General features: G+C 37.2%; 1 protein-coding gene across 6 annotated transcripts in view; it reads left to right on the top strand.

Moving 5' to 3' along the window:
- DISP1 (dispatched RND transporter family member 1) overlaps nt 1-24,991 on the top strand; it is a 265,708-nt gene extending 240,717 nt beyond the window's left edge. For all 6 annotated transcript variants that reach the window (XM_072647748.1, XM_072647749.1, XM_072647746.1 and 3 more), the window contains 5 exons: nt 5,560-5,683; nt 6,553-6,680; nt 7,302-7,399; nt 10,159-10,256; nt 18,606-24,991. In XM_072647748.1, the coding sequence (XP_072503849.1) occupies nt 5,560-5,683; nt 6,553-6,680; nt 7,302-7,399; nt 10,159-10,256; nt 18,606-22,250 (4,093 nt within the window). In that variant the 3' untranslated portion in view covers nt 22,251-24,991. The remainder of the gene's footprint in view (nt 1-5,559; nt 5,684-6,552; nt 6,681-7,301; nt 7,400-10,158; nt 10,257-18,605) is intronic.
- Nucleotides 24,992-25,247: the final 256 nt, after the last annotated feature.

Below are 25,247 nucleotides of genomic sequence, written 5' to 3'. Positions count from 1 at the left end.
GGCAATGATCAATAAAATGTTCCTAAGCCTATCAGTCTAGAGCCCTTGGATAGATTGAGCTTTGTTATACAAAGTCCCAGTCATAGTTTTACTACTGAAAGGGCTTCAGAAACCATCTGGTCTACCTCCCTTCTTTTATAGAAGAGGAAACAGAAGGTTAAAGGACTTACTCAGGGTCACACAACTAACATTTCAGCTGAGATTCCCTCATTCTAGCCTTGCTGCCCTGTGCTTACATTTCATTTTATGAGAGAAAAGAGAGTTACAGAGGGGCAGAGCCAAGATGGCAGAGTAGAAAGATGGACCTGCTCTAGCTCTCCCCCAATAGCCCATAAAATTCCTGTAAAAAATGACACTAAACAAATTCTAGAGCAGCAGAAGCCACAAAACGACAGTGTCAAAGAGATTTCCAGCCCAAGACAGCCTGGAAGGCTGGCAGGAAAGGTTTGTCACACCAGGCTTAGAGTAGAATGTAGCCCCTCTGCATGGACAGGACTGGAGCATTCTTCAGGGCATGAAATCACGGGTAGCATCTGTGGTTCCCAGATTTCTCAACCCACAAACACCAAAGACAGCTTCAAAGTTTCGTGAGAAAGCTTTCACCAGGGTAAGAGGGGAGCATGGTCCAGCCCTAGCCCTGGCCCCAGGGTGGCAGCAGCAGCATCCACTTTTGGACCCCTAGGCCTGAAGACCCTGGGGGAACTGAGCAGGCCAATCTGGGTCTCAGTTCTGAGTGGTGGTCCTGGGGTGAGGAGGAGCACTGGCATGGTGGACCTGGTTGTGGTTGTGGAGAGGGAATCCTACTCACAGTTCCTGGGCAGAAAAGAGTGCCTGTGGTTGCTCCCAGACCAGAATACAGGTCAGGAGAGGAGTAAACTCTTCTCCTTTGATTGTGCCACCTTGGAAGAACTGAGGACTTACAAGTCCCTAGAGTGTACCCTCCACTTGACAGAGGACTCAAAAGTTAAGTAACTGACTGGGAAAATGCCCAAAAAAGGGGAAAAAAAATAAGACTATAAAAGGTGACTTTTTTGGTGAAAAGGTATTTTCTTCCATCCTTTTGGATGAGGAAGAACAAAGTATACCATCAGAGGAAGACATCACAGTCAAGGCTTCTACATCCAACACCTCCAAAATAAATATGCAATGGTCTCAGGCCATGGAAGAGCTCAAAAAGGATTTTGAAAATCAAGTAAGAGAGGTTTAGGAAAATTGGGGAAGAGAAATAAAAGTGATGCAAGAAAATCATGAAAAGCAAGTCAGCAGCTTGCTAAAGGAGACTCAAAAAAAATACTGAAGAAAATAACACCTTTAAAAATAGACTAACTCAAATGGCAAAAGAGATCCAAAAGACCAATGAGGAGAAGAATGCTATAAAAAACAGAATTGGCCAAATGGAAAAGGAGGTTCAAAGGCTCACTGAAGAAAATAGTTCTTTAAAAATTAGAATGGAGCAGATAGAAGCTAATGACTCTATGAGAAACCAGGAAATTATAAAACAAAATCAAAAGATTGAAAAAATAGAAGACAATGTGAAATATCTCATCGGAAAAACAACTGACCTGGAAAATAGATCCAGGAGAAATAATTTTAAAATTATGGGACTACCTGAAAACTATGATTAAAAAAAAAAAAGAGCCTAAACATCATCTTCCAAGAAATTATCAAGGAAAATGGCCCTGATACTCTAGACAGAAATGGAAAGAATTCACCAATCATCTCCTGAAAGAGATCCCAAAAGGAAAACTCCTAGGAATATTGTAGCCAAATTCCAGAGTTCCCAGGTCAAGGAGAAACTATTACAAGCAGCCAGAAAGAAACAATTCAAGTATTGTGGAAATACAATTAGGATAACACAGGATTTAGCAGCTTCTACACTAAAGGATCGAAGGACTTGGAATATAATATTACAGAGGTCAAAGAAAATAGGATTAAAACCAAGAATCACCTACCCAGCAAAACTGAGTATAATACTTCAGGGGAAAAAATGGAATTTCAGTGAAAGAGAGGACTTCCAAGTATTCTTGTTGAAAAGATCAGAGCTGAATAAAAAAATTGACTTTCAAATACAAGAATCAAGAGAAACATGAAAAGGTAAACAGGAAAGAGAAGCCTTAAGGAACTCATTAAAGTTGAACTGTTTACATTCCTACATGCAAACATGTTATTTATAACCCATGAGACTTTTTCAGTATTAGGGGAGTTAGAGGGAATATGTGTGTGTGTGTGTGTGTGTGTGTGTGTGTGTGTGTGTGTGTATGTAGGTGTGTATGGGTAGGTATGTATGTGTATATTATATATATATATAGGTATGCATATGTACATGGGTGTATGTTTGCATATATGTGTGTATATGTATATATATATAACACACAGACACACATATATATTTATACGTACGTAGAGGGCACAGGGTGAGCTGAATATGAAGGGAGAATACCTAAAAAAAATAAAATTTTCTATTGAACAGAATGTACTAGGAGTAAGAAAAAGGGAGAGGCAGAATATAGCAAATCATCTCACATACAAGAGGGAAGAAAGAGCTTTTACAATGGAGGGGAAGAGGGGGGAGATAAAAGGAAATAATTGAGCGTTATTCTCATAGGATTTGGCTTAAGGAGGGAATAACACACACTCCATTGGATATGGAAATCTATTTTACCCTGCAGGAAGGCAAGGAAGAAGGGGATAGTAGAGGGAAAATAATAGAAGGGACAGAAAATTGGGGAAAGGGATAATCAGAAGCAAACACTATTGTGGGAGGACAGGTCAAGGGAGAGAATGAAATAAGTGAAAGGCAGGATAGGACAGAGAGAAATGTGATTAGTTGTTTATAACTGTTATGGAAGTGCTTTGCATTGTTACACATGTATGACGTACATTGAATTGCTTGTTTTCTCAATGAGGGTGGGTAGGGAGAGAGGGAAAGAATATGGAACTCAAAGCTTTAAGAATGACTATTAAAAATTGTTTTAGCATGCAACTGGAAATTAAGCTATACAGGCAATGGAGTATAGAAATCTATTTTGCCCTACAGGAAATTAGAGGGGAAGGGGGATGGAAGAAGGGTAGGTAATAGAATGGAGGACAGACTGGAGGAAGGGGTGGATGGGGTGCATGCTGTCCTGGGGTGAGGGTGGGGACAGATAGGGAGAAAATTTTGAATTCAAATTCTTGAATTCAATTCTGAAAGTGAACATTAAGAACTGAAAAATAAGTAAAATTATATATATGTATATATAAAAGACATCTCCTAATTTCTGTCTAGGATTATTGCTATAAAACAATAGCTTTGAAAAATGTCTTTCATATAAGTTTTGGTTGTGGGGAGCTTTATGTTTTAAAATAGAAATACATTATATTTTAATTTCTTCATCTGAGGATGAAACTTTGAGTATCCTTATAAATTTAAAAGATATGAATATATAAAAAAAGTTATCTCTTCTTAGGCATATAGAATAGCTTTTTCAGAACTGTATTCATAGCTGCCAGCATGGTTTGGAAGAAGTAACTCATAATTATAATCACTAAATTTGTGAGCCAGAAGTAGTCTTAAATTATAAAGCAGCTAAATAGTCTTAAATTATGAATTACATTTTGTGAGCATTGAAGAGTAATGTCCTAAGACCAAAGTTTTTCTAATCAAGATTCAAGGAAGCTTCATCTGGGAGAAATGGGAGGAGTTCTTAAAATCCTCTGTTAATTTAATTTTCTTTTTGTTCTCTTTTTTAAGTTAGGTCCTCTCAGAGTTTCTCAGGCCTGGTGAAAGTGGGGAAAAGTCATGGGATCATTGGCTTATAGTTGGAAGGGACTTGAGAAGTTTCTAGTCCAGCACCCTAATTTTACAGAGGATGAAACTGGGAGATTTGCCCAAGATTTCATAGAGAAATAATAAGCAGCAGAGTCAGAATCTGAAGCCAAATTCAGTGCCTTTTCACCAAGCCATGCTGCCTCCTATGTTAATTTCTGACCATTAATATTGTTCCCTTTTGAGGCAGACAGGTGACATAGTGGATAGAGTGCTGGACTTAGAATGAAGATGACCAGAGTTTAGATCCTGTTCTTATTAGCTTTGTGACCCTGGCATGTCGTTTTTAATCTCCTCTAAAATGGGGATAATGATGACACCTGTATCACAACACTGTCATGAGAGGATTGAATGAGTTACACTTGAAAGCATTGTATTATTGTATATTCTGTGGCATACTGTCTTTCCTCTAAAGATTTATACCATATATATATATATATATATATATATATATGTCATTATGAACAATTCTTTTGAGGATGTCTTTAGGTGGATGACATTCAAGAAGGCTGTATCATGGAATAGCTAGTGGGTGCGGTAGATTGAGCACTGGTCCTGGAGTGAGGAGGATCTGTGTTCAAATCTGGCCTCAGACACTTGACACTTACTAGCTGTGTGACCTTAGACAAGTCAATTAATCTCAGTTGCCTTACCCCTGCCCCGCCAAAAGACTGTATTTATAGTGTAGTCAACAATCTTTAGCAGTATTAAAAACAAGATAGGCACTAAGATGGTCTTTCTCACAATCCAATAGAATACCAAGCTCTCTGAGGAAAGGCATTGGTCATTTTTATCTTTGTATCCCTAGGGCTAGCATAGTGCTTTGCACATAGTAGGTACTTTATTAAGATTTGTGGAATGAATGCATCTCTGCTTCAAGAAGAAAACATAGAGTGCAGATCTAAGAACAAGAAAGGGTTCTACTTATGGACAGGCCTAGCAAAAAGTATAGAGAAACAAAAGAATTCAGTGGGAGTGAGTCTCTCCTTTGTCACCATGACTATGTCTTATCTCTCCAGTAAGAGTGGAAGCTCCTTTAGAACAATACTTGCCTTATGTTTCCTTTGGACGTTAGCTGCTTAATAAATAAAAGTTTGATTTTTCCTTGAAAAATTCATTTCCAAAGTATGACAGGCTTGTCATCAGAAAAGATTTGTTTGAAAAAAGGAAAAAAAGGAAGTTAGAAAGACAGAAGCAATGAAAAAGGAAAATGATGTTGACAATTGCTTAATAAAATGCTGTCCATAGACAGAAATTTTGTTAAGGGCCTCATTATTTGTAAAATCCTATAAAAGTTTAATATCTAAATAAGCAGGCTCCTCCCTCAAGGACTTTACAATCTAATATTTAGGCAGTGCAGTGGATAGAGCACTGGGCTTGTAATAAGGAAGACTCATCTTCACCAGTTCAGATCCAGCCTCATACCCTAGCTGTGTGACTCTGGGCAAGTCACTTAGCCCTGCCTCAATTCAGCATCTGTAAGATGAGCAGGAAAAAGAAATAGCAAACTATTCTGGTATCTTTGCCAAGAAAACCCCAAATGGCATGAAAGAGAGTTGGATATGCCTGAAAAATGGAGCAACAATTGATTTGCCAAAATACATATATTGCCATTTAACTGATTGTCAATATTATCTGACTATCAGTACTTCTAGGTCCCAAATGTATGCATGAAAGCACATTACTTTCTTTTGAAGTAAAACCCTTTGATTTCTTGCTTCTGAAATTCCCTTTCTTCTATTTTTCTGTAGTTATGCAGCCTTGATAGCTGACTGGCCTGTGGTGGTCTTGGGCCTGTGCACTGTGCTCATTGTGGTCTGTGCCCTGGTCGGAATACTGGTGCCCGATCTTCCTGATTTCTCTGACCCCTTGCTGGTAAGGAAAATATGCCAATGCAGAACGAGTATGTGTAGTTCCCTTCCTTTGTCTACTATTATGTTGAACAATGGAGACTTGACACATATTTAATATGCTTTCATCTAATCTCATCTCTATGAAACACTGGGAAACATGTCTCTTTTATTTATGAGTCTTAAGAGGCCAAGGAACTTTCCTCCCCATCAGAATCCACGAGCTCTTGCTTCTTGGTGTCGTGTTCCAGCCAAAAGGCCACATTGATGTCATGTGTGTAGTAAACAGATGTTTTTAGTAGGGTTTTTTTCCCCTGCATTATGTAAGAAACCTCACAGAGAATCAGAATGCTATCATAAAGTTTTTATAAACCCATTGAGGCATGATCTTTTTTTCTGAGAAAGCTATATCAATTTTAGTATGTATAGCAGATGACAGTCAGTTTTTAAGTTAAAAGTTTTCCTTGTTTGGAGGAAGAGGAGAAATGTATGCATTTAAATCAACAGATAGTGATACAGAATTCTATAATATTTAATGATAAGAATTAATCATATTTCATTATCATTCAGTTTATGCCAGGAATTAGTTTACTAAAGGATTTGTGAAGATTTAGAAAAATAAGCTCCTAATGAGTGAGTATGTTTCTCTTGAGGAATGCAAAAGATTCCCCGTAATTCTTGGATACCTGTCATAAGAATGTAGTTGATCATTTTTCCATCAGGTCATTTTGTTCTGTAAGGCATTTCACCTTCCCCAGCCAGTGTGAAGGATGACTGTGCCTTCTAATGAAAACTCTGTATCACTCTGACATGAAATTTCCCAAGATGTTATTAAAGCTTTACTTAACCTGAAATGAAATACGCTAATGAAGTTTTATAATGTTTTGCCTTAAGGGTTTTGAACCAAGAGGGACTGCCATAGGCCAGAGGCTGGTCACATGGAATAACATGGTGAAAAATACAGGATACAAAGCAACACTAGCAAATTATCCTTTTAAATATGCAGAGGAGCAAGTCAAAAGGTAATAGTTTCATGTTTCTGGTGACTTTCCGGCTACTAAAGGTAGCATTCCTTAATGCCTTACCCATGGTGTGGTTTAATTGGAAGATCTCAGAAAGATTGAGTCTCTGGCTTTCTAGCTCGATGGCTGTGGGCTAGTCACTTAACCTTTGGACCCTCAGTTATCTGATGTGTAAAATGAGAACCATAATGCTTACACTGCCTACCTCACAAGATTATTATGAGCAAAGCCTCTGAAAATGATGAATTTCAGTTATTATTTAAAATGCATTGTGAAGGTAAATTGCCATATAAATGAAATTAATAATTATCATCAACCAAAGTTAATTTCGAAGTTTAGAGGTTGATTACTGTTTTGCTACAGAGTTTTATAAGCCTGATGTTGTAATTTAATATTTTTTCTTAGGATTTACCTTTTTTTTTTTTTTTTTAAAGAAATGAGGCATTAAGATACAGGTTGCTTTTTAAAGTAGTCCTTCTGATGTTTAGGTACATGAGCGAGAAGAGGCCTTGACTTTTGAAGACCAATAATGTTCTTCTTGTTCCTCTCTGTAGATCTATCAAAGCAAATTTCAAATAGATGTGGTTTTCTTAAAGATAAAAGTTTTTGCTTCTATTTCAGCCATCGTGATGACAGATGGTCAGACAATCATTACGAAAGAGAAAAGAGACAAGCTGAATGGAATTTCCACAAAGACAGCTTTTTCTGTGATATTCCAAGTGAGTCCCATAGTGTATGAACAGCAAGCCCCTTGGCAGGTTCTTAGTTTTTAATTATGCCTGTGCTCATCAATCCTGGACTGATGTGAGTCAGGGGTTAAACTGTCAAGTACTGCCTCCCTATTCCTGTCATGCGTGGGGTGATTTTTAACTTAATTAACACTTCATATTTCAGTATTTGAATAAGTCAGACTCTACTTGATTAAAAAATCTACTCAGTCATAGTACCTGGCACATAGTGAGCCCTTAATAAGTGCTTGTTCATTGATTAATTGATCTCTCTAGGTAGACGTAAATCTAATACAATTCTCTACCTTGTTGACAGACATTTTTCAGTATTAAAAAAAACCAACCTGTTAATGTCTCTTTAAAAGACTTTTCTCACAGATTTGTTAACTTAGCATATTGTTTTGAATTTCAAAATAATCCACAAAATTTCCAGGCATACAGATTTTTTCAAATTTTATAGAATATCTGTAAGAATGTATTAAGGATATATTGAATATATTTTATATAATGAACATATTATATGTATTTAAATAATCCAATACAAGGTTTTTACTGCCTTTTGTGAAGACCATCTACACTCTCCCTTCTGACCACTCTGACATTAGGTTTTGCAAGCATCTATTGAGCAGAAAAAGAGAAAAGGAAGGAGGGAGGAGAAAAGAGAGAAAGAGGTACACTACACGTGTGTGTATATTACACACTTGAAGAAGTACCTACATATTCTTTAAGTATACATGATTTCATCTTTACGGGTACTGCCCTGATCTTTGTCACAATTCATCAGAAATACCCTAGGAGATTTACAAGTTGTAAGTTATGTTATAAGATTTATAAGGAGTCTTTATAAGTTGTTATGACTGATAAAGTTTAACCAGGATGATTGCAAATGGAGTATTTTGGTTCATTGAATTTTTTATAAATTGATATTTGACAATAAAACTTTTTATTTCTATATTTCTTTGAAACCTTTCTAAAATGTCCTTTTTCCTATAAAGTAATATCAATATACTAAATCTCATGGAATCTTATGTGTCTTTCTCAGTTATTCTAAGCTTTAGTCTTCATTGTATGGTTAATTAAATGTGTGCTTGTGTTTGAAGAGGTTAAAAAACTGCTTTATTTATGTATATACATAGAAAGGAAACAACAACTAAGAAATGTGTCTTTTCCTTGTGAGGATATACTATATTCATACCTATATGTAAATTATATATGTATGTGTGTACGTATATGTATATATTTTAGGTAAGTGAAACAATTTAAATGGGAAAATTAGAGGTTAGTTATAGACAATGATTATACATTTCTTTCTATATATTCCAATAAAGACATTTAAGTGAAGCAAGATATAAATATAGTATATATAACCAAGTAACATCCTTATAATAGAGGATTTCATGTGCATATGTGTATGTATTTTATATATAGATATAAATATAATATATAATAAAATATCTACCTGTCCCGTATATACCTATATGTCTATGTGTACATATAGATGCACATGTATGTATCTGTGTATATGTGTATGTATGTATATATGCATGCATTTATATAATGATTGGTACTCCAAGATATACTGCAAAGTTTATGCTCCTGATATTATTTTGGGTTTGGGGTACCTTTTTTTTTTTTGCAGTTTCTTATTTTTTCACAAAAGCAAAGTACCAAAAAAATTCACATTAATTAAAGGTCCCAGTTTGTTGTGTTTGTGCTAAAGGAAAAATAATATCTTAGGGAAGAGACAAGTTCGTTAGTTGTTATCTTCTTTGAACTTCTATAGTCCAAACAATTTTTTAAACTTCTTAATTAACAAATTCTACTTGGATTATGGTTATTACTGGTCACAAATAAATTTAAAAGTGTCTCAATTTGTACAGATTTTATTCTCCTACCCTAAAGCTAAAGTCAATATTTCATGCTAATAATACTTCTGATTCAAATGTGATAGCTAGCTTTTAGGTTCCCACTTCGACCCTTTTTTTGTTAACAAATATGCTACACAACAGTCCCTGTGATAGGATCTAGAGATACAAAGATCATGGTGCTACTGTTACGGAAATGAATCATTTGTGAATTTGCTAATTGTCCTTTGTTTTCCAGCTTATGCTGGTTGTCTTTATTTGATCTAAAGTTAATTCACTTGTTTTATTTGGCTCTTATAAAAACCAATGCTATGTTAATGAATGATAGGTTAAGAAGATTTTACATTTCATCTTCTTAAAAACAAACTTTTCTGTGTACTTAAACTGGCCATTTTTCAATTGATTTTAAATCGGTTACCATCTTCCATTTAGAATCATGGCTGGGAATTTCCTTGTAATTTTTTTTTGATGTTCCCAAGTATAATATCCTTTGATTTAATGCTCCATTACTATGTGATGCCATGAAATTAGAAAGAGAGCTTTCAATTAATTTTCATCTTAAAGTTCTTACAGTTTTGCTACCTAATTGCAAAGAGATTAGAAATGGATTTCTCCTGCCCCCTGCCCCCCTCAGTTAGTTGGAGAGTTCTTTGAACAACCTACACATGCACTGGAAAAGTGATTGGAACGAAATTGGATTTTTTTCAATCTACAATTTCTGATGCAGTTGAAATTTTCAAAATATCTTTGTTGGGATAGATGGAGGAAAAAAGTACAGTCATTGTATATAACTAGTCTTTAGTTTTCCAGTTTAAATTGTTTCTCATACCTATACTTTACAAAGAAGATGAATAATTCATAAACTTTTTTCTCCTCCTATCACAGGTGACCGATATTCCAGAGTGGTATTTACCTCTACTGGAGGAGAGACTTTATGGAACTTGCATGCAATTAAATCAATGTGCAGTGTGGATAATTTGAGGGTAGGTAAAATAAGATCTCTTTAACACAGATTAGATTATATTTTTGAAACTCCTTATACTGCTGACCCTGATGTCTAATAAGAAGATGAAAGAACTTAAAGGGATTACCTCCTGTAGTGTAAACACCAGCAGGCCAGCACTGGCTCACTAACAGCTTTGCATTCTTTCAGATCCAGGATCAAAGTGTCTCTGTATTCATCCACTTTCAAAAACATATCATCTCTTCTTTTAAGCAACAGCAGCAGCAGTAACAAAAAAAACCCTCTCTTTTTTTCCTGACTCATATTCTTTTGATGGATCGATTTTATTATTTCACAGTATATTTCCTTCCAGGATAATAGTCTATGGTTAAGATTTTTTTTTTCCTTTTGTTACTTTTTCTTTCATTTTTCTCTGGAGAAAGGAATTGACTTTCTTCATTGTTCTCAGTATTTCCCCCCAAGGCAGTTTGTCAGCATCTTAACTATGCTGTTAAATGCCTGACTCTCTTGCAATCAATAGGTCATTTAAGCCTGTGACCTCAAAGGGAAATTTAGGGAGTAGGTTGGGAAAAGGGGGACTTCAAAGGATGTAAGTACTGTATCGATATAAGTGGGTAAAGTAATCCAATCCAGATTGCACTGAGCTTGGTTTGTTGTTCCTTTAGAAAACGGAAGGATGCAAGAAGACAGACACTTCCTCCCTGACTTTATCTTCTCTAGAGCCAAAATGACAGCAACAACTGAAAACATTAAGCCAGCCTCAGGGACTGGAATAGTTGCCAGTTTTATGTATTCAAAAGTAATTTTTCCTAGTGAAAATTGCTGTCCTTTCATATGCCAGCCAGCGGACATGACAAGACATACAATATCCATATTAAAAATGAACTCATTATATTCTTATTATAATTCTGAACTCTTGATTTATTACATGGTTGAAAAAATAATAATGTGCTCCTAGATAAGACATCAAGAAAGTTGTTGCACTATAATAGGATTACTTGGTAGAATTTAAATGCTGGAAAGGACCTTAAGCAATGACCTAATCCAGTCCATTAATTTATAGAAAAGACTGAGGTGTAGTTAAATGATCTGCCTAAAGTCATGCAGCCATTTGGTAATGAGACTTTTGACTCCTTAGTCCAGAGCTGTTGGAGGCAGGTAAGTGGCTCAGTGAATAGAGTGCTGGACCTGGGTTCAAATCTGCCCTCAGACATGAGTTGACTAGCGATCCTAGGCAAGTTACTTACCCTGTTTACCTCAATGTCCTCATCTGTAAAAGGAGCTTGAGAAGGAAAATGGCAAAGCACTCTACTGTCTTTGCCAAGAAAACCCCAAATGGGGTCCAAAAGAGTTGGACTGAACAACAACCAGAGGTATTTCTGATTCATTGTGCTTTCTATTGAGACCATTCTTGATTTCCTGTGAAGAGCCTCTGTTATCTACTAGCTTTGAGCAGAGTAATGCCACAGACCATGTTAATAAATGTGGGTAGTGATGGGTATTGAATACTCTCTTCATTACTTCTCTATAGTCATTCACTCTTTCTTACTGAGAATGTTAGAACATGTTACATTCAGGATCAGAGGCACATGAATCACTGGAAAGGATTCCACAAACTCGGTGTAAAACTCAGCTTCATTCTTTTCCTGCCCTACTTCCTATGAACCTGGTTCATTTGGACACCAATTCCTATGTTGTTTGTTCTGTTGTTTGAGCTGTTTCTTCCAAAATATTTCTCAGTGTTGGATTCTTCTAAATGCCTCATCGAAGAAATAAAACATTGGATTCAATAAACTCAGTGTGATAGGTGGTTGCCTTTTCATTCTACCACTGCAACACTTGAAGATTGAATGCCTTCTCTAGAGGTATATAGCATGTCAGCATCTGAAATAGAAAAAAGCTGGAGTTCATTCTTTGTAGGGAAGTGTTAGACTCTGAATAGGATCACTCACTTGGCTACCAAGTGGCCATAAATATACCTCATATGATCTCTCACCACCCTGTCACTTACTGAAAAAATTGTCTAACCTAATACCTTTACTTCCTTGCTACCTACTTATTCTTCATCTTCTTGCAGTTGGACTTCTATCCACACCATCATACTCTTCTAAAAGGTGGCCTCTTCTGAAAGGTCACCAGTGACTCCCTAATCACCACGTATCATCTTCCTTGAGTTCTCTGCAGTCTCTGAAACTGTACTAAAAAACTAAAAAGCTCTCCTCTTTTAGTTTCAGAAATATTACATTCTTTTGCTTATTTTCCTACCTCTCTAACCACTTATTCCTTATCTCCTTCACTGACTCCCCATCTTCTTCCCAACCCCTTTTACTACCTTTGTGGGTGCTTCCCAGGATTCTGTCCTTGCCTAGCTTCTCTTCTTTCTACCCTCATTTTCCTGGTAGAGTCTGGTGGAAGTCTGAATTAGCATGGTCTGGTAGAAAGAATGATGATCTTGGAAAGAGAAAAAAATCAGGATTCATAAACTGGCTTTGAGTCACTTAACCTCCGATAATTTAGTTAACAGGCTTTATTGTGATGAAAGCACTTTGTCAACTTTATTTAAATGTGAGAGTTTATTATCTCATTCATTCCCATAGCTTCATTTACCAGCCTTCTGCCCATGGTGCCCATTCCCTTATCAACTTCCCTAAGACCTACATTAGCGCCTCCAGCTGTCTGTAATATATCTCCACCTGTCTATCCTATCAGGAACTCAGATTTAACATATTCAAAAAGCAAACTCATCTTCCTCCCCAAAGACTTCACTAATTCTGTCTCTAGCACTACAATTTACTGTGTCTCTTCTGATTGTAACCATGAATTTAACTCCAACTGTGCCCTCTCCCTCACTTCTCATATCCAGTCAATTATCAAACCCCATTAACTTCTACTTTTGAGAATACCTCTCACATATGGATTCTTCTCTAGTCTCATTGTCATTTGTCAAATATAGACCATCATTGTGATAGACTATCTGTATGGACTAGTGAAATCACCTTCTTCTTACCTCCATTTTCTTCTTCTAATATATCCTACATGTCACTTCTAGAATAAGTTTATAATTGCAATATTCTGCATCTCTCCTCTGTTCAAAATTCCTCAGCAGATGTCCATTACCTACTGATTAAAGTTTAGATTTCTCTACTTGGTATTCAAGGCTTTCTCCATTCTAATACCCCCTTCCTTTTACAGATTCATTTTGAATTACTCTCTTTCACTCGCTAAAAATTTAGCCGAGCTGGATCATTGGCTAACCTCTAAACAAATACTGCCTTCTTCTGCCTTCATGCCTTTGGATTCTCTATGCCTGAAATACCCTCCTTTTCCCTCCAAACCTATTAAAGTTCCTACCTGTCCTTTAAAGTTCAACTCATTTAGTACCTTCTCCACAAAGCCTTTCCTGATCTCCAAGCTACTAAGGACCTTACCTCAGACTTCAAATAAAACTTTTGTTAAGTAACTTATCAAGTAATGTTGTATGTAAGTTTTCTGTACTGGTGTCTTAGACTCCTCCTAGACAGTAGAGTCTCTCAGGAGAAGGACTATGTATAGCTTATGAGCACAGAGCATAATATAACACAATGAATAAATGTTTGTTGTTGTGTTTGTATTAAAAAACTATATTATTTTATTAGGTAAACAAGTCTAAAGACTAACTCTACCAATTTCCAAATGTCTCTGTTTTCTAATGTCCTGTTGTACTGTTGCTTACATTCTGATCTGATTCTTTGACCAGTGCCAGAATAGTAGGCTCTTTTCATAAAAGACATGCATGACAAAAAAAACTGTCTAAAGAATGGTTAGCAAACTCAGATTTCAGATGATGAGGATGATGATACTGTATGGTCCCCAGTGCCAGGTGCTAAGGAGTTCAATTCTTTATAGGAGTTTTGCTCATTTATCATGAAGTGTGGTATGAAAAGACTTTTGAATCCCTGTGAGTATTTGGCAAGACTTTTTCTTTCTCCTTCTTCAAATCCTAGTTATTGTGCTTATGCACTTGATTATTGAGTATCAAGTTGGATGTGATGCATGTAAAATTACAGAGAGTGGAATAGTTTAATTGCTAGTTGTTGGACTCTGGGGAATGTCTGGTAATCAATGTAATATCTTGATGGGAACAGATGTTTTAGTTGTTGCCTGCCTGCATTTGTGGCACATTTAGTCCAGCTCTAGCAGATTCCATTTAAATTACATGCTAGTTGTATTTGTAATGTAGACAGACATTGATTTCCACAATGAATAACTTCTCTGTTCCACATTCCATCTTAATAAGAATGCCCATTTTCTTAGACATTTGAAAATGAATTTCATTTGATGGCTTCCACCTCTTCTTTGGCATCCCAAAGAGGACATTGGTTAATTACCAAAGTGTTTTTTTGCCTGACCTTTACTTCATAGGAGAGTAACAGCCCATCTTACTTATTTTGTGGGCATTTTAGACACTGCAGTTCTAGGCAATGAAGTGATCAAAAGCGTTGAGACCTTCTGTTCCAGACCCAGTTATTAGCTTGTTTACAAATCAGGGATGAAGAAGAGGTATCTGGCTTAAAGAACCACAAACACATGATTTCCTAACCAAGACCAGGGGAAGATTGGAGGTGGGTAAAGAAAAGTGGTGCTGATTTTGTCTTCTCTCCCTAGATTTCTCTTGAATTGTTCAGGGAAATACAGGACCAGAGCAATTTATATGTTCCTATCCCTTCTTAGGGTGCCAGTCAGAGCCCCTTGTTGAGGATGGATGACTTTCTGTTAGAGAGCTATAGAAGGGATTCTTGAAAGAGTGGGAATTAGGCCTAAAACTCACTTACAGCCCTAAAGCCTTTGTGACTTTAGTATGTATGTGCTGAGGGGGAAATTATCAGGTTCTAGCCCAAGTATCAGACTTGCATGTATTTTCTATAAGGACAGGTTTTAGAAGTGTCTTTCTTGTTAATCTTAGCAAAAACTGCCCAGGAAAGAAGTTGTGCCTTTGGTTAGTATTTTGTTCCTAAGTTCCCCTGATCAGTAGCTTAGCTTTATTCCCTTTATTCTTTTCTTTTATTATTTATTTTTAGTTTTCAGCATTCACTTCCATACAGTTTTGAGTTCTAAATTTCCTCCCTCTCCCCAAGATGACTTGTAACCTCATATAGGTGCTACAAACACATTCACATTAAATGTATTTTCCTGTCAGTCATGTTGTAAGGAAGAATTAGAACCAATGTGAAGAGCCATGAGAAAGAAGAAACAAACAAAAAAAGAGAGTAAATAGTATGCTTCAATCTGCATTCAGACTCCAGAGTTCTTTTTTCTGGATGTGGAGCTCTTTCTTTTGTTCTTAATCACTCTTTTTAAATGTTTCCTAACTCTCTTCTGGCATATACCAGAAAGCTGCCACATCTAAAAGTCAAGATACCATATGAAATTCTGTTTCATTCTTTTCATATCCCCTTCTTCCTCACCCCCCAATTTGAAGTCAACTCCACCCCTGGTACTATCTAACTAGGGAAGCTCTCTTGAGCATGTCATAACCACATAAACCAAATGGCTTCCTTAAAATACCCTATTTTTGAATAACTAGAATTAAAGAAGCCTTGGTATTCTTGACATGAATTACAAGAAGTCATTCTTACTAACCACATTTTTATTTTTATAAGCTTCAAAGATTTTGAAATTATTCCTATAACTGTCTTTCCAAATATATAGCCTTGCCCTATGAAGATAGATCTGTTTGAAAGCACATCATATATCTTCCCCAGCCCAAATAAATGGGCAGTTTCTTTTACCTGTCTTTAGTAACAAAGAGTCAACAGAGCTGGCCTTACCAATGAATAGGCCAGATGACTATTTTTTAATTCCCTATGTGAAGAGCTGTGACATCTACTTTAGGTTGTCCAGAAATTCTTGTTTTTTCTGTACTTGTAGAAACCCTATCCTTTAGGCATTTCCAAAGGACATTTTACCAAAGAACAGACACCAGCCACACCTACCTCTAAATTTGAGGACTGGAGCCATGGTGGATTACTAGCATTCATTGGGATAGCCACAATCAGATTACTATTTAGTCTATGTTTATTACATCAGGTTTTTCAAATCTTTTGTCAAATGCACAAAGAAAACACTATTCTTTGGAAAGGTTATTCAAGGTTGGAATCCTGTTCTTATTTTCCAAGTTTTTGCTGGCAACCTTACTACTTTTATCTCTAGGAGTGGTTATTCTTAGCAACTAATTGTACATTCCTTGTAACTCATAGTAAGTTGCAAAATGGGATAAAACTTCATCTTTTCTCAAGTTAAAACTATCATCAGACACTGATCACCCTATACCTATACCTTCCCAGTTCTCTGGAATGACCTTAGGGGACTTGCATATCATTTCCTTGTAGGCTGAATTTGGATGTTTGCCATGACAAATAGGCATATCCTTTTTCATGGCTCCCTTTTCTTTATGGAGTAGCTTAGTTTTTCCTGAGTTGGCATGCATGGATGTTTTTATCTGGAAACAATCAAACGTGAATTATCCTGTTTTTAAGGAATTCCAGATCATTACACTTCAAAATTTCTGAGGATCCATGATCTCATCTATGTGGGTACCCCTTCCAATGGTGCAGATTACCACTCATCTATATTTTCTCATCTTATAACATAGACTTTTAGGCATATCTTTCTTTAAATGCTCAGTAGAGGATCCACACTTGAGACTTTTCTCTAACCCACTTCCATTTTCTATTGTACATTTCTTAGATTATATCTTTGGTACTACTTCTTATACACAAGTCATTGTTTGGTAATATCCTTTAGCCTGTTTATTTCCTTACCATATGTCTTTCCATTGCCCTTTGGGTCATTTACAGTTCTGATCCTTTGGATGTTCCATGATTGACAGATGTATAACAACACTGGGATAAATATTCAGGTTTAAAAGACTGGGTTTTTGTTTCAGCAAGCAGCCTGGAGTCATTGAAAACCCTGTGCAGTTTTCCAGATGCATAGGCTTTTAAAATTGTTTCTTTTTAAAAGATTTTGTTGATATTTTCTATTTTTTATATCACTATAGTTTTCCCAGGTATTTCTTCCCTCCGCCTCTCAGAGAGCTGTTCCACATGACAAATAGCATTTTTTTAGAGAGGAAAAAAGAATCAGCATAACTCATACATACATTGAAAAAGTCTGAAAACATATGCAGTGTCCAATACCTCTGGACCTCCCACCTCCATGAAGGAGTAGGTTGAAGTTATCTTCTCATATCTCTTGAGTCCTGCTTAAGCTTTCTGATTTTGTTCCATTTGCTTTTGATTTTTTTGGTGTGTAGTTCTTTCCATTTTGTTTATATTGTTGTAGCTGTTATGTGTATTGTTTTCTTGGCTTTGCTTCATTATTCATCAATCATGCTTCTCTGTATTCATCACACACATCATTTCTTACAGCATAGCAATATCCCATTTCATTAATGTACCACAATTTATTCAGTCATTCCTCAATTAATAGGCATCTATTTTACTTCTAGTTCTTAGCTATCACAAAAAGTGCTGCTATAAATACCATTTCACAGTTCCACCAATAATATATTAATATGCCTGTATTTCCACAATCCCTCCACATTGATCATTGCCATTTTTTGCTATTTTTGTCAGTTTTCAAGATGTGAGGAAAAACTCCAAGTGTTCTTCTAAGGAAGCCTAATTTCTGCTAGTTCTCCCAACAACTTTTATCAGATAAGGAGTTTTTTTCCTAGGTAATTTTTGTTTTCCACTTTGTTGGGTTCTATTATTTCTGAATCTCCCTTGTCTAACCTTTTCCATTGATCTGTCTTTTTATTCTTTAGCCAGAGCCAGATGGTTTTGAGGACTGTTGCTTTATAATATAATTTGAGGTGTGGAAGTGCTATTCTCACCTTTGTCACTATGTTTTTCCATCATTTCCCTTGATATTCTAGATCCTTTGTTTTTTTCCAAATGACTTTTGTTATTATTTTATCAAGGGCTGTAAAGTAAAATTAACTTTTTAAATTAGATTTTACTACATTTGAATCTTGACATGTTAGTGGTCACTTTTTATTATCTGCAATAGATTTTGTAGAAAGCTAAGAATCACTCAATCATAGATAACATGGTTTCTTGAGTGCAAGTTCTTGGACTCCTGAGTCGGTACTCTTTCCATCTTTCCCCTATAGCACAGCGCTCCCTTGCATTTAAAAAAAATCTGTTTACTAAAATTGTTACTCAGTCTAAATTATCACTGGTATAAAGCCAGATTATTGAAGATGATGTAGTCTCGTTCAACTTTCAATTCATTTTTTTTTTTTTTGGAAAATGTAATTTGAGGTACTTACTGCTGTTCTAAAATGTTGTGTGTGTGTGTTTTTTTTTAATTTCTCTCTGTGCAGATCAGATCCCATTCCCAGTTTGGTGATCTCTGCCAGAGGGCCACAGCTGCTTCCTGTTGCCCCAGCTGGACCCTGGGAAACTACATCGCTATACTTAACAATAGGTCATCCTGTCAAAAAATTGTTGAGAGAGATGTTTCACATACCTTGAAGCTGCTTCGAACATGTGCCAAACACTACTACAATGGCACCCTGAGGCCAGACTGCTGGGACATAGTATCCCGGAGAAAGGATCAACTCAAGTGTACCAGCGTGCCTCGTAAATGCACCAAGTACAACGCAGTTTACCAGATTCTCCACTACCTGGTAGACAAAGACTTTCTGAGCCCAAAGACCATTGACTATGTGGTGCCAGCCTTAAAGTACAGTATGCTCTTCTCGCCTACTGAGAAAGGGGAAAGCATGATGAACATTTACCTGGACAACTTTGAGAACTGGAACTCTTCAGACGGTGTGACCACTATCACAGGAATAGAGTTTGGTATCAAACACAGTTTGTTTCAGGATTACCTTTTAATGGATACTGTGTATCCTGCCATCGCCATTGTGATTGTACTCTTAGTCATGTGCATTTACACCAAGTCTGTATTTATCACTCTGATGACTATGTTCGCTATAATTAGCTCTTTGATTGTGTCCTATTTTCTCTATAGAGTAGTATTTAACTTTGAGTTTTTCCCCTTCATGAATCTCACTGCACTCATCATCTTGGTTGGGATTGGAGCAGATGATGCTTTTGTGCTGTGTGATGTTTGGAATTACACCAAATTTGACAAACCCCACGCTGAAACCTCTGAGACTGTGAGCATCACGCTACAACACGCGGCACTCTCCATGTTTGTCACCAGCTTCACCACTGCAGCCGCTTTTTACGCTAATTACGTCAGCAATATCACCGCCATCCGGTGCTTCGGAGTTTATGCGGGGACCGCCATTCTGGTGAACTACGTCCTCATGGTCACTTGGCTGCCTGCTGTGGTTGTGCTTCATGAGCGATATCTCCTCAATATATTCACTTGCTTCAAGACACCTCCGCAGCAGATTTACAGTGACAAGAAATGCTGGACAGCAGCCATTTGCCAAAAGTGCCACAAAGTGATTTTTGCCATTTCTGAAGCATCTCGGATTTTCTTTGAAAAAGTGTTACCGTGCATCGTCATCAAGTTCCGGTATGTTTGGCTTTTCTGGTTTCTTGCCTTAACTGTAGGTGGGGCGTATATTGTGTGCATTAATCCAAAGATGAAACTGCCCTCTCTGGAGCTGTCTGAATTCCAAGTGTTCAGGTCTTCTCACCCTTTTGAACGCTATGATGCAGAGTACAAAAAACTCTTCATGTTTGAACGTGTTCACCATGGGGAAGAGCTGCACATGCCTATCACAGTCATCTGGGGTGTTTCCCCTGAAGACAATGGAAATCCACTCAACCCCAAAAGTAAAGGGAAGTTGAAGCTGGATACCACTTTCAACATCACTAGCCCAGCTTCCCAGGTCTGGATTTTGCACTTCTGCCAGAAGCTGAGAAATCAGACTTTCTTTTACCAGACTGATGAGCAAGACTTCACCAGCTGCTTTATCGAGACATTCAAGCAGTGGATGGAAAACCAGGATTGTGATGAGCCTGCTCTTTACCCATGCTGCAGCCACTGGAGCTTTCCTTACAAGCAGGACATTTTTGAATTGTGTATCAAGAGAGCAATCATGGAGCTAGAAAGAAGCACTGGGTACCATCTGGACAGCAAGACCCCAGGACCAAGGTTTGACATAAATGACACCATCAGAGCTGTAGTGCTGGAGTTCCAGAGTACCTACCTCTTCACATTGGCCTATGAGAAAATGCATCAGTTCTATAAAGAGGTAGACTCATGGATTTCCAATGAACTTAGTTCTGCTCCTGAAGGTCTTAGTAATGGTTGGTTTGTTAGCAACTTGGAATTCTATGATCTTCAAGATAGTCTCTCAGATGGTACACTCATTGCCATGGGTCTTTCGGTAGCTGTTGCATTTAGTGTAATGCTCCTTACAACTTGGAATATAATAATAAGCCTTTATGCAATTGTTTCAATAGCTGGAACTATATTTGTCACCGTTGGCTCCCTTGTTCTCCTGGGCTGGGAGCTGAATGTCCTAGAATCTGTCACAATTTCAGTAGCTGTGGGTCTGTCTGTAGACTTTGCTGTCCATTATGGAGTTGCTTACCGCTTGGCACCAGACCCAGATCGAGAGGGGAAGGTGATCTTCTCATTGAGTCGTATGGGTTCTGCAATAGCAATGGCTGCCCTGACCACCTTTGTAGCTGGTGCCATGATGATGCCCTCCACAGTTTTAGCTTATACTCAGCTTGGTACTTTTATGATGCTTATCATGTGCATCAGTTGGGCTTTTGCAACCTTCTTTTTCCAATGCATGTGCCGATGCCTTGGGCCTCAAGGTACCTTCGGCCAAATTCCTTTACCTAAAAAGTTTCAATGCAGTGCCTTCTCTCATGCTTTGTCTTCAAGTCCAGGCAACAAGGGACAGAATAAAGCACATGCCACAAATACATATCATCTGGATCCCAGAGGTCAAAAGTCTGAACTAGAACATGAATTTTATGAGTTAGAACCTCTAGCATCCCATAACTGTAACACCTCAGAGAAGACAACTTATGAAGAAACCCATATTTGCTCTGAATTTTTCAACGGTCAAGCAAAGAACCTGGGTGTGCCTGTACTTGCAGCGTACAACAGTGAACTCAACAAAAGCAGTAAAAATGGTACCAGCTCTGCTTTGTTGCAGTCATCTGTGGAACATCACGCCATGTGCCAGCTCTTCTCTCTGAACAGGAGGTGTAGCTGCCCACATGTCTATAAGCATTTGAGATACAGTCCTCACTCATGCCAGCAGCTGGGTGATTGTTTATGCTTCCAGTGTGCTCCTGCAGCAGGAAACTTTGTACAGGTCCAAAATAGCATGGCACCCCTAAATGCTGTGCAACAAGCCCCTGAAGGATTTGTGCATCCCATCCAGCATATCCACCACTGTCCTTGCTTACAAGGAAGAGTAAAACAACCTGTAATGCAGAATTCTCTACCAAGAAATTTTTTTCTTCATTCAGTACAACACATTCAGTCCCAAGAAAAAATCAGCAATGCCAATGCACATAGTCTTCAGAGCATCGAAGAGAACATGAGGATTCTTCCAAAGACAATGGATTCCTCACCATTTATCTGCAGAAGCACAGGCTCTATAATAAAGCCATGTTGTGATCTTGAAAATACTGTGTTACCAAACCAAAGAGAACTCTGTAAAAATAGAGACTCTTGTGACCTAGTAGGGAATTCTGAGGTCAGTGGAAATGAAAGCAAGGGCATTTGCTCAGAGAATCAGACCGACAAACCAGAGGGTAAGGGGGATCTAAGTTCTCCACAGACTGGTCTAATCGTAAGCTCAGAACATTTGAACCAAAATGAACCAAAACTTATATTTAACAGTTTAAGGAGAGAGAGTGGTTATGTATCTCACCCTAGCAATGCCCAATGTTGTGGCAGAGTTGTCAAGGTGAGGTGCCATTCTGTGGACTATCAGATGCCAAACATTGAAGCCAAAGTGCCTGCTGTATTAACACACTCAGAACTTTCCAGTGAAAGTTTAATAAAAACACTATAATAAATACTAAGTTTAGAAAATGTCTCAATCTTTCTTTTTAAGTGGAAATTCAAAATGGGCCCTGAAAATACAGAAATGAACATTTTAGCCTTGATTAACACTGAGTCCATTAACACAAATGGAATCCTCAGTGAACCAAAAAAACAAAATCTCATAGTTTTGTTTTATTCTTTTGTTGAGAGTAGATGAACCTCACTGAAAATCATGTTCATTTTTCTAATAAGATGTTATGACTGTTATAAAATTATTTCTAATAAAGTAGTTTTTGCAACTTGAAGCCAGGGATAAAAGAGAAATGTCCTATCCACCATCTTCACCCAGAACTCCAGGGTCTCTCTTTCCTCAGGGATCCTAGATCCCATAGTTTCTGTTCTGTTAGGCAGTCATATTTCCTGTCTCAATTCAGATCTTGGACTTTTGCTTAAAATCAACATCAACTGAGCATATGTACAGTTTTCTATCTGTGCACAAAGGCACAAGAGTGATTTGATTTTAACAGTCAATTTAGAGATGGCCCCAGCAATAATTCCATAATACCTTTTGGGATTGAGCAGTGGAAAAACTGCATTTTTGGTAAAGTCACATTCAGTGATTAATACATGATCTTAGCCATTCTAGAGAGTCAAGTAAAGGAAAATCCTTTTGTATCAGAGACTATCAATACAAGTTCATGCTCAAATTGATATCTTCTCAGTGTTAGCTGGCATCCATATTTGTCTTTCTCATTCAGTTATTAAATTGGTTGGCAAAGCAGCCACAAGTAATATTTCAAGTAAAATAACCATCATTTTAACACCCAGAAAGATAGCATGTCTAACCAGTCAAAGAATATTAGTGAAAATCTGGTGTTGGAAGGTCTACCCATCCAAACCATCCATTAAAATACCCGAGATGAGTAAAAGGATTGATGCAAGTCCACTAACATTTATTTTCCACATACTAGAATGGATATTGGATCTTTGTAGTATCCCCGTGTGGGGTGTTTTATTCTCTGGAAAGGTTCGTTTTTATCTTCTGTGCCTGAGAAGATTTTTCCAGTGACTCATTTCTTTTGTTATTTGGTAGATTAAATTGTCAGTGTTTGATGACATTGTGAACATTGTTCTACTATGCTGTAAGGACCTAGAATTGTTCTCTTCCTTGCCAAAAGAGATTTGAAGCTGAGGTTTCAGGCACCATTTTAATTGACATTAGCATATCTAATGTTGGATCAGTGTATAGGAGTTGGGCTGTTGGAGCCTGCCTTCGGGGTAACAGTTCAAACAACACATCGTATAGAACAGGATGTCATCTGATACTTAGTGCATTATAACCTCATTCAGGGAGACAGATCTCAGCTGCCTTCTATTTTCTTGTATGTATTTTGGGTTTTTGTTTTTTAAATGAAAGACTTGGGTATCAAATTGTCCTCTGACCTGTGGAATACTCCCTACAAAAGAGTTTATTTTCTAAAAAGCATAATATCAATTATTCCACTAGAATGCATACAAATTATTTCTGTCTATCATCCCAGACCCTGAAACCAGCCTGTGGTGAGGAAACACTAATAATAAGAACAGAACAGGCGCCACAGTCCTAATGGTAGATTTTCGCTCTGACACAGCTTACTCTAAGGAGGACTGATAAAAATCCAAGGACTCACAGCATTTTTATTGCTCTTTTGTTTCTGTTGGGCTGTATTTTTTTTTAAGCAAAATAACAAAAAACTCAATGGTTCTTCCATTATATAGATAGTCAATATGTTAATCATCATTTGACCATGTTTTTCTTAATTTTCTAAGTTGAAAAGAATATGAGGGGCATCCATATGTGGGTGCTGAGGTCTTTGGACCCTAAATACAACTTAACTAATTTAGTTTTCATCTTCTACATATCATGTCTCTCTTCAGTCATTCAGAGAGGCTTTGAGAGACCATGTGGACCAGTGGAAGAAAAAAAAATTTAAAAAGCCAAGTGTAATTTTCATCTTACCACTTGTCTATGGTATGACCTTGAATATGACACTAAATCTGTTGCACCTTTTTTTCCCCATACAATGTCCAGGCATATTAACTATTTCCTTTTTCCCTCCAGGGCTCTTTTGTAAGCCTGTGTTGGTTGATGCTTAACAAAGCTTTTTGAATTTTGAGTCTAGGGCCATGCAGAGATAAGGCATCGTTATTTCCAGTTCAGTGCCACTAAGGAATTTAGACTTGTCTTCTAGGAGTGACTTGGCGCACAGATGAGTGGGTTAGTGGCATTTTGGAAGGAATGCCCTTTTTCTTTCTGATAAACTATGCTTGTAACTTGGGACACATCTGATTTGGGGAAAGAGTTAAATAATGTTTGTGTTCCTAAAAACAGAGAGATAAAAAGTCTGTCTATAGTAGACAGGCTAGAAGTCATGTATGCATAACTTATTTAAACCCTTTCTGATGTGCTCTGCTAAACAGCCCAACATCATATTTACCTAACCTGGCTTTTCCTTTGGTGATTACGGCCATGCTACCAAACTAGTTCTTGAATTTTTCCTGCCAAACCACCTACTTAATTTCTACTTGAACAAGTGGATTATTCTGAAAGCAATGAGCTTCTTTTTCTCCCCAAGGAAGAGTAGCTGTATTGTTTAAATGGTAAACTACACACCTTCACATGTGTATGTTCATTTCCTGCATATAATTACTGTAAAAATATACATACTTATAAAGACAATAGAGCCTTTAAGACTATGCTAAGCTGCTATTAAATATTCTTTCCAATAATCTGCCATGCCTAGGCCTCAGTCATTACAACTTTTTATTAAAAAAAAGAATAATCTAAATAGCAGTTCTATAAATGTAAGTGGTATAGGAAGAAGATTAGGAAGCATTCCTAGTGGATATTGTCCCAAATATAGACAAGCTCTTAGGTTCTGTTTACATTAAGAACCTATGGTTTCTGTTTTTTTCAAGGGAGATGGGAAAATTCAGACTGTTGGACTTAGCTAAATTAGTTGAATTTAACAAAGGCAATCAGCCT

The sequence above is a fragment of the Notamacropus eugenii genome, chromosome 2 (genome assembly GCF_028372415.1).
Source record: "Notamacropus eugenii isolate mMacEug1 chromosome 2, mMacEug1.pri_v2, whole genome shotgun sequence".
Classification (NCBI taxonomy): domain Eukaryota; kingdom Metazoa; phylum Chordata; class Mammalia; order Diprotodontia; family Macropodidae; genus Notamacropus; species Notamacropus eugenii.
The sequence above is the reverse complement of the archived record's forward strand: the minus strand, read 5'-3'. Positions and strand labels throughout refer to the sequence as shown.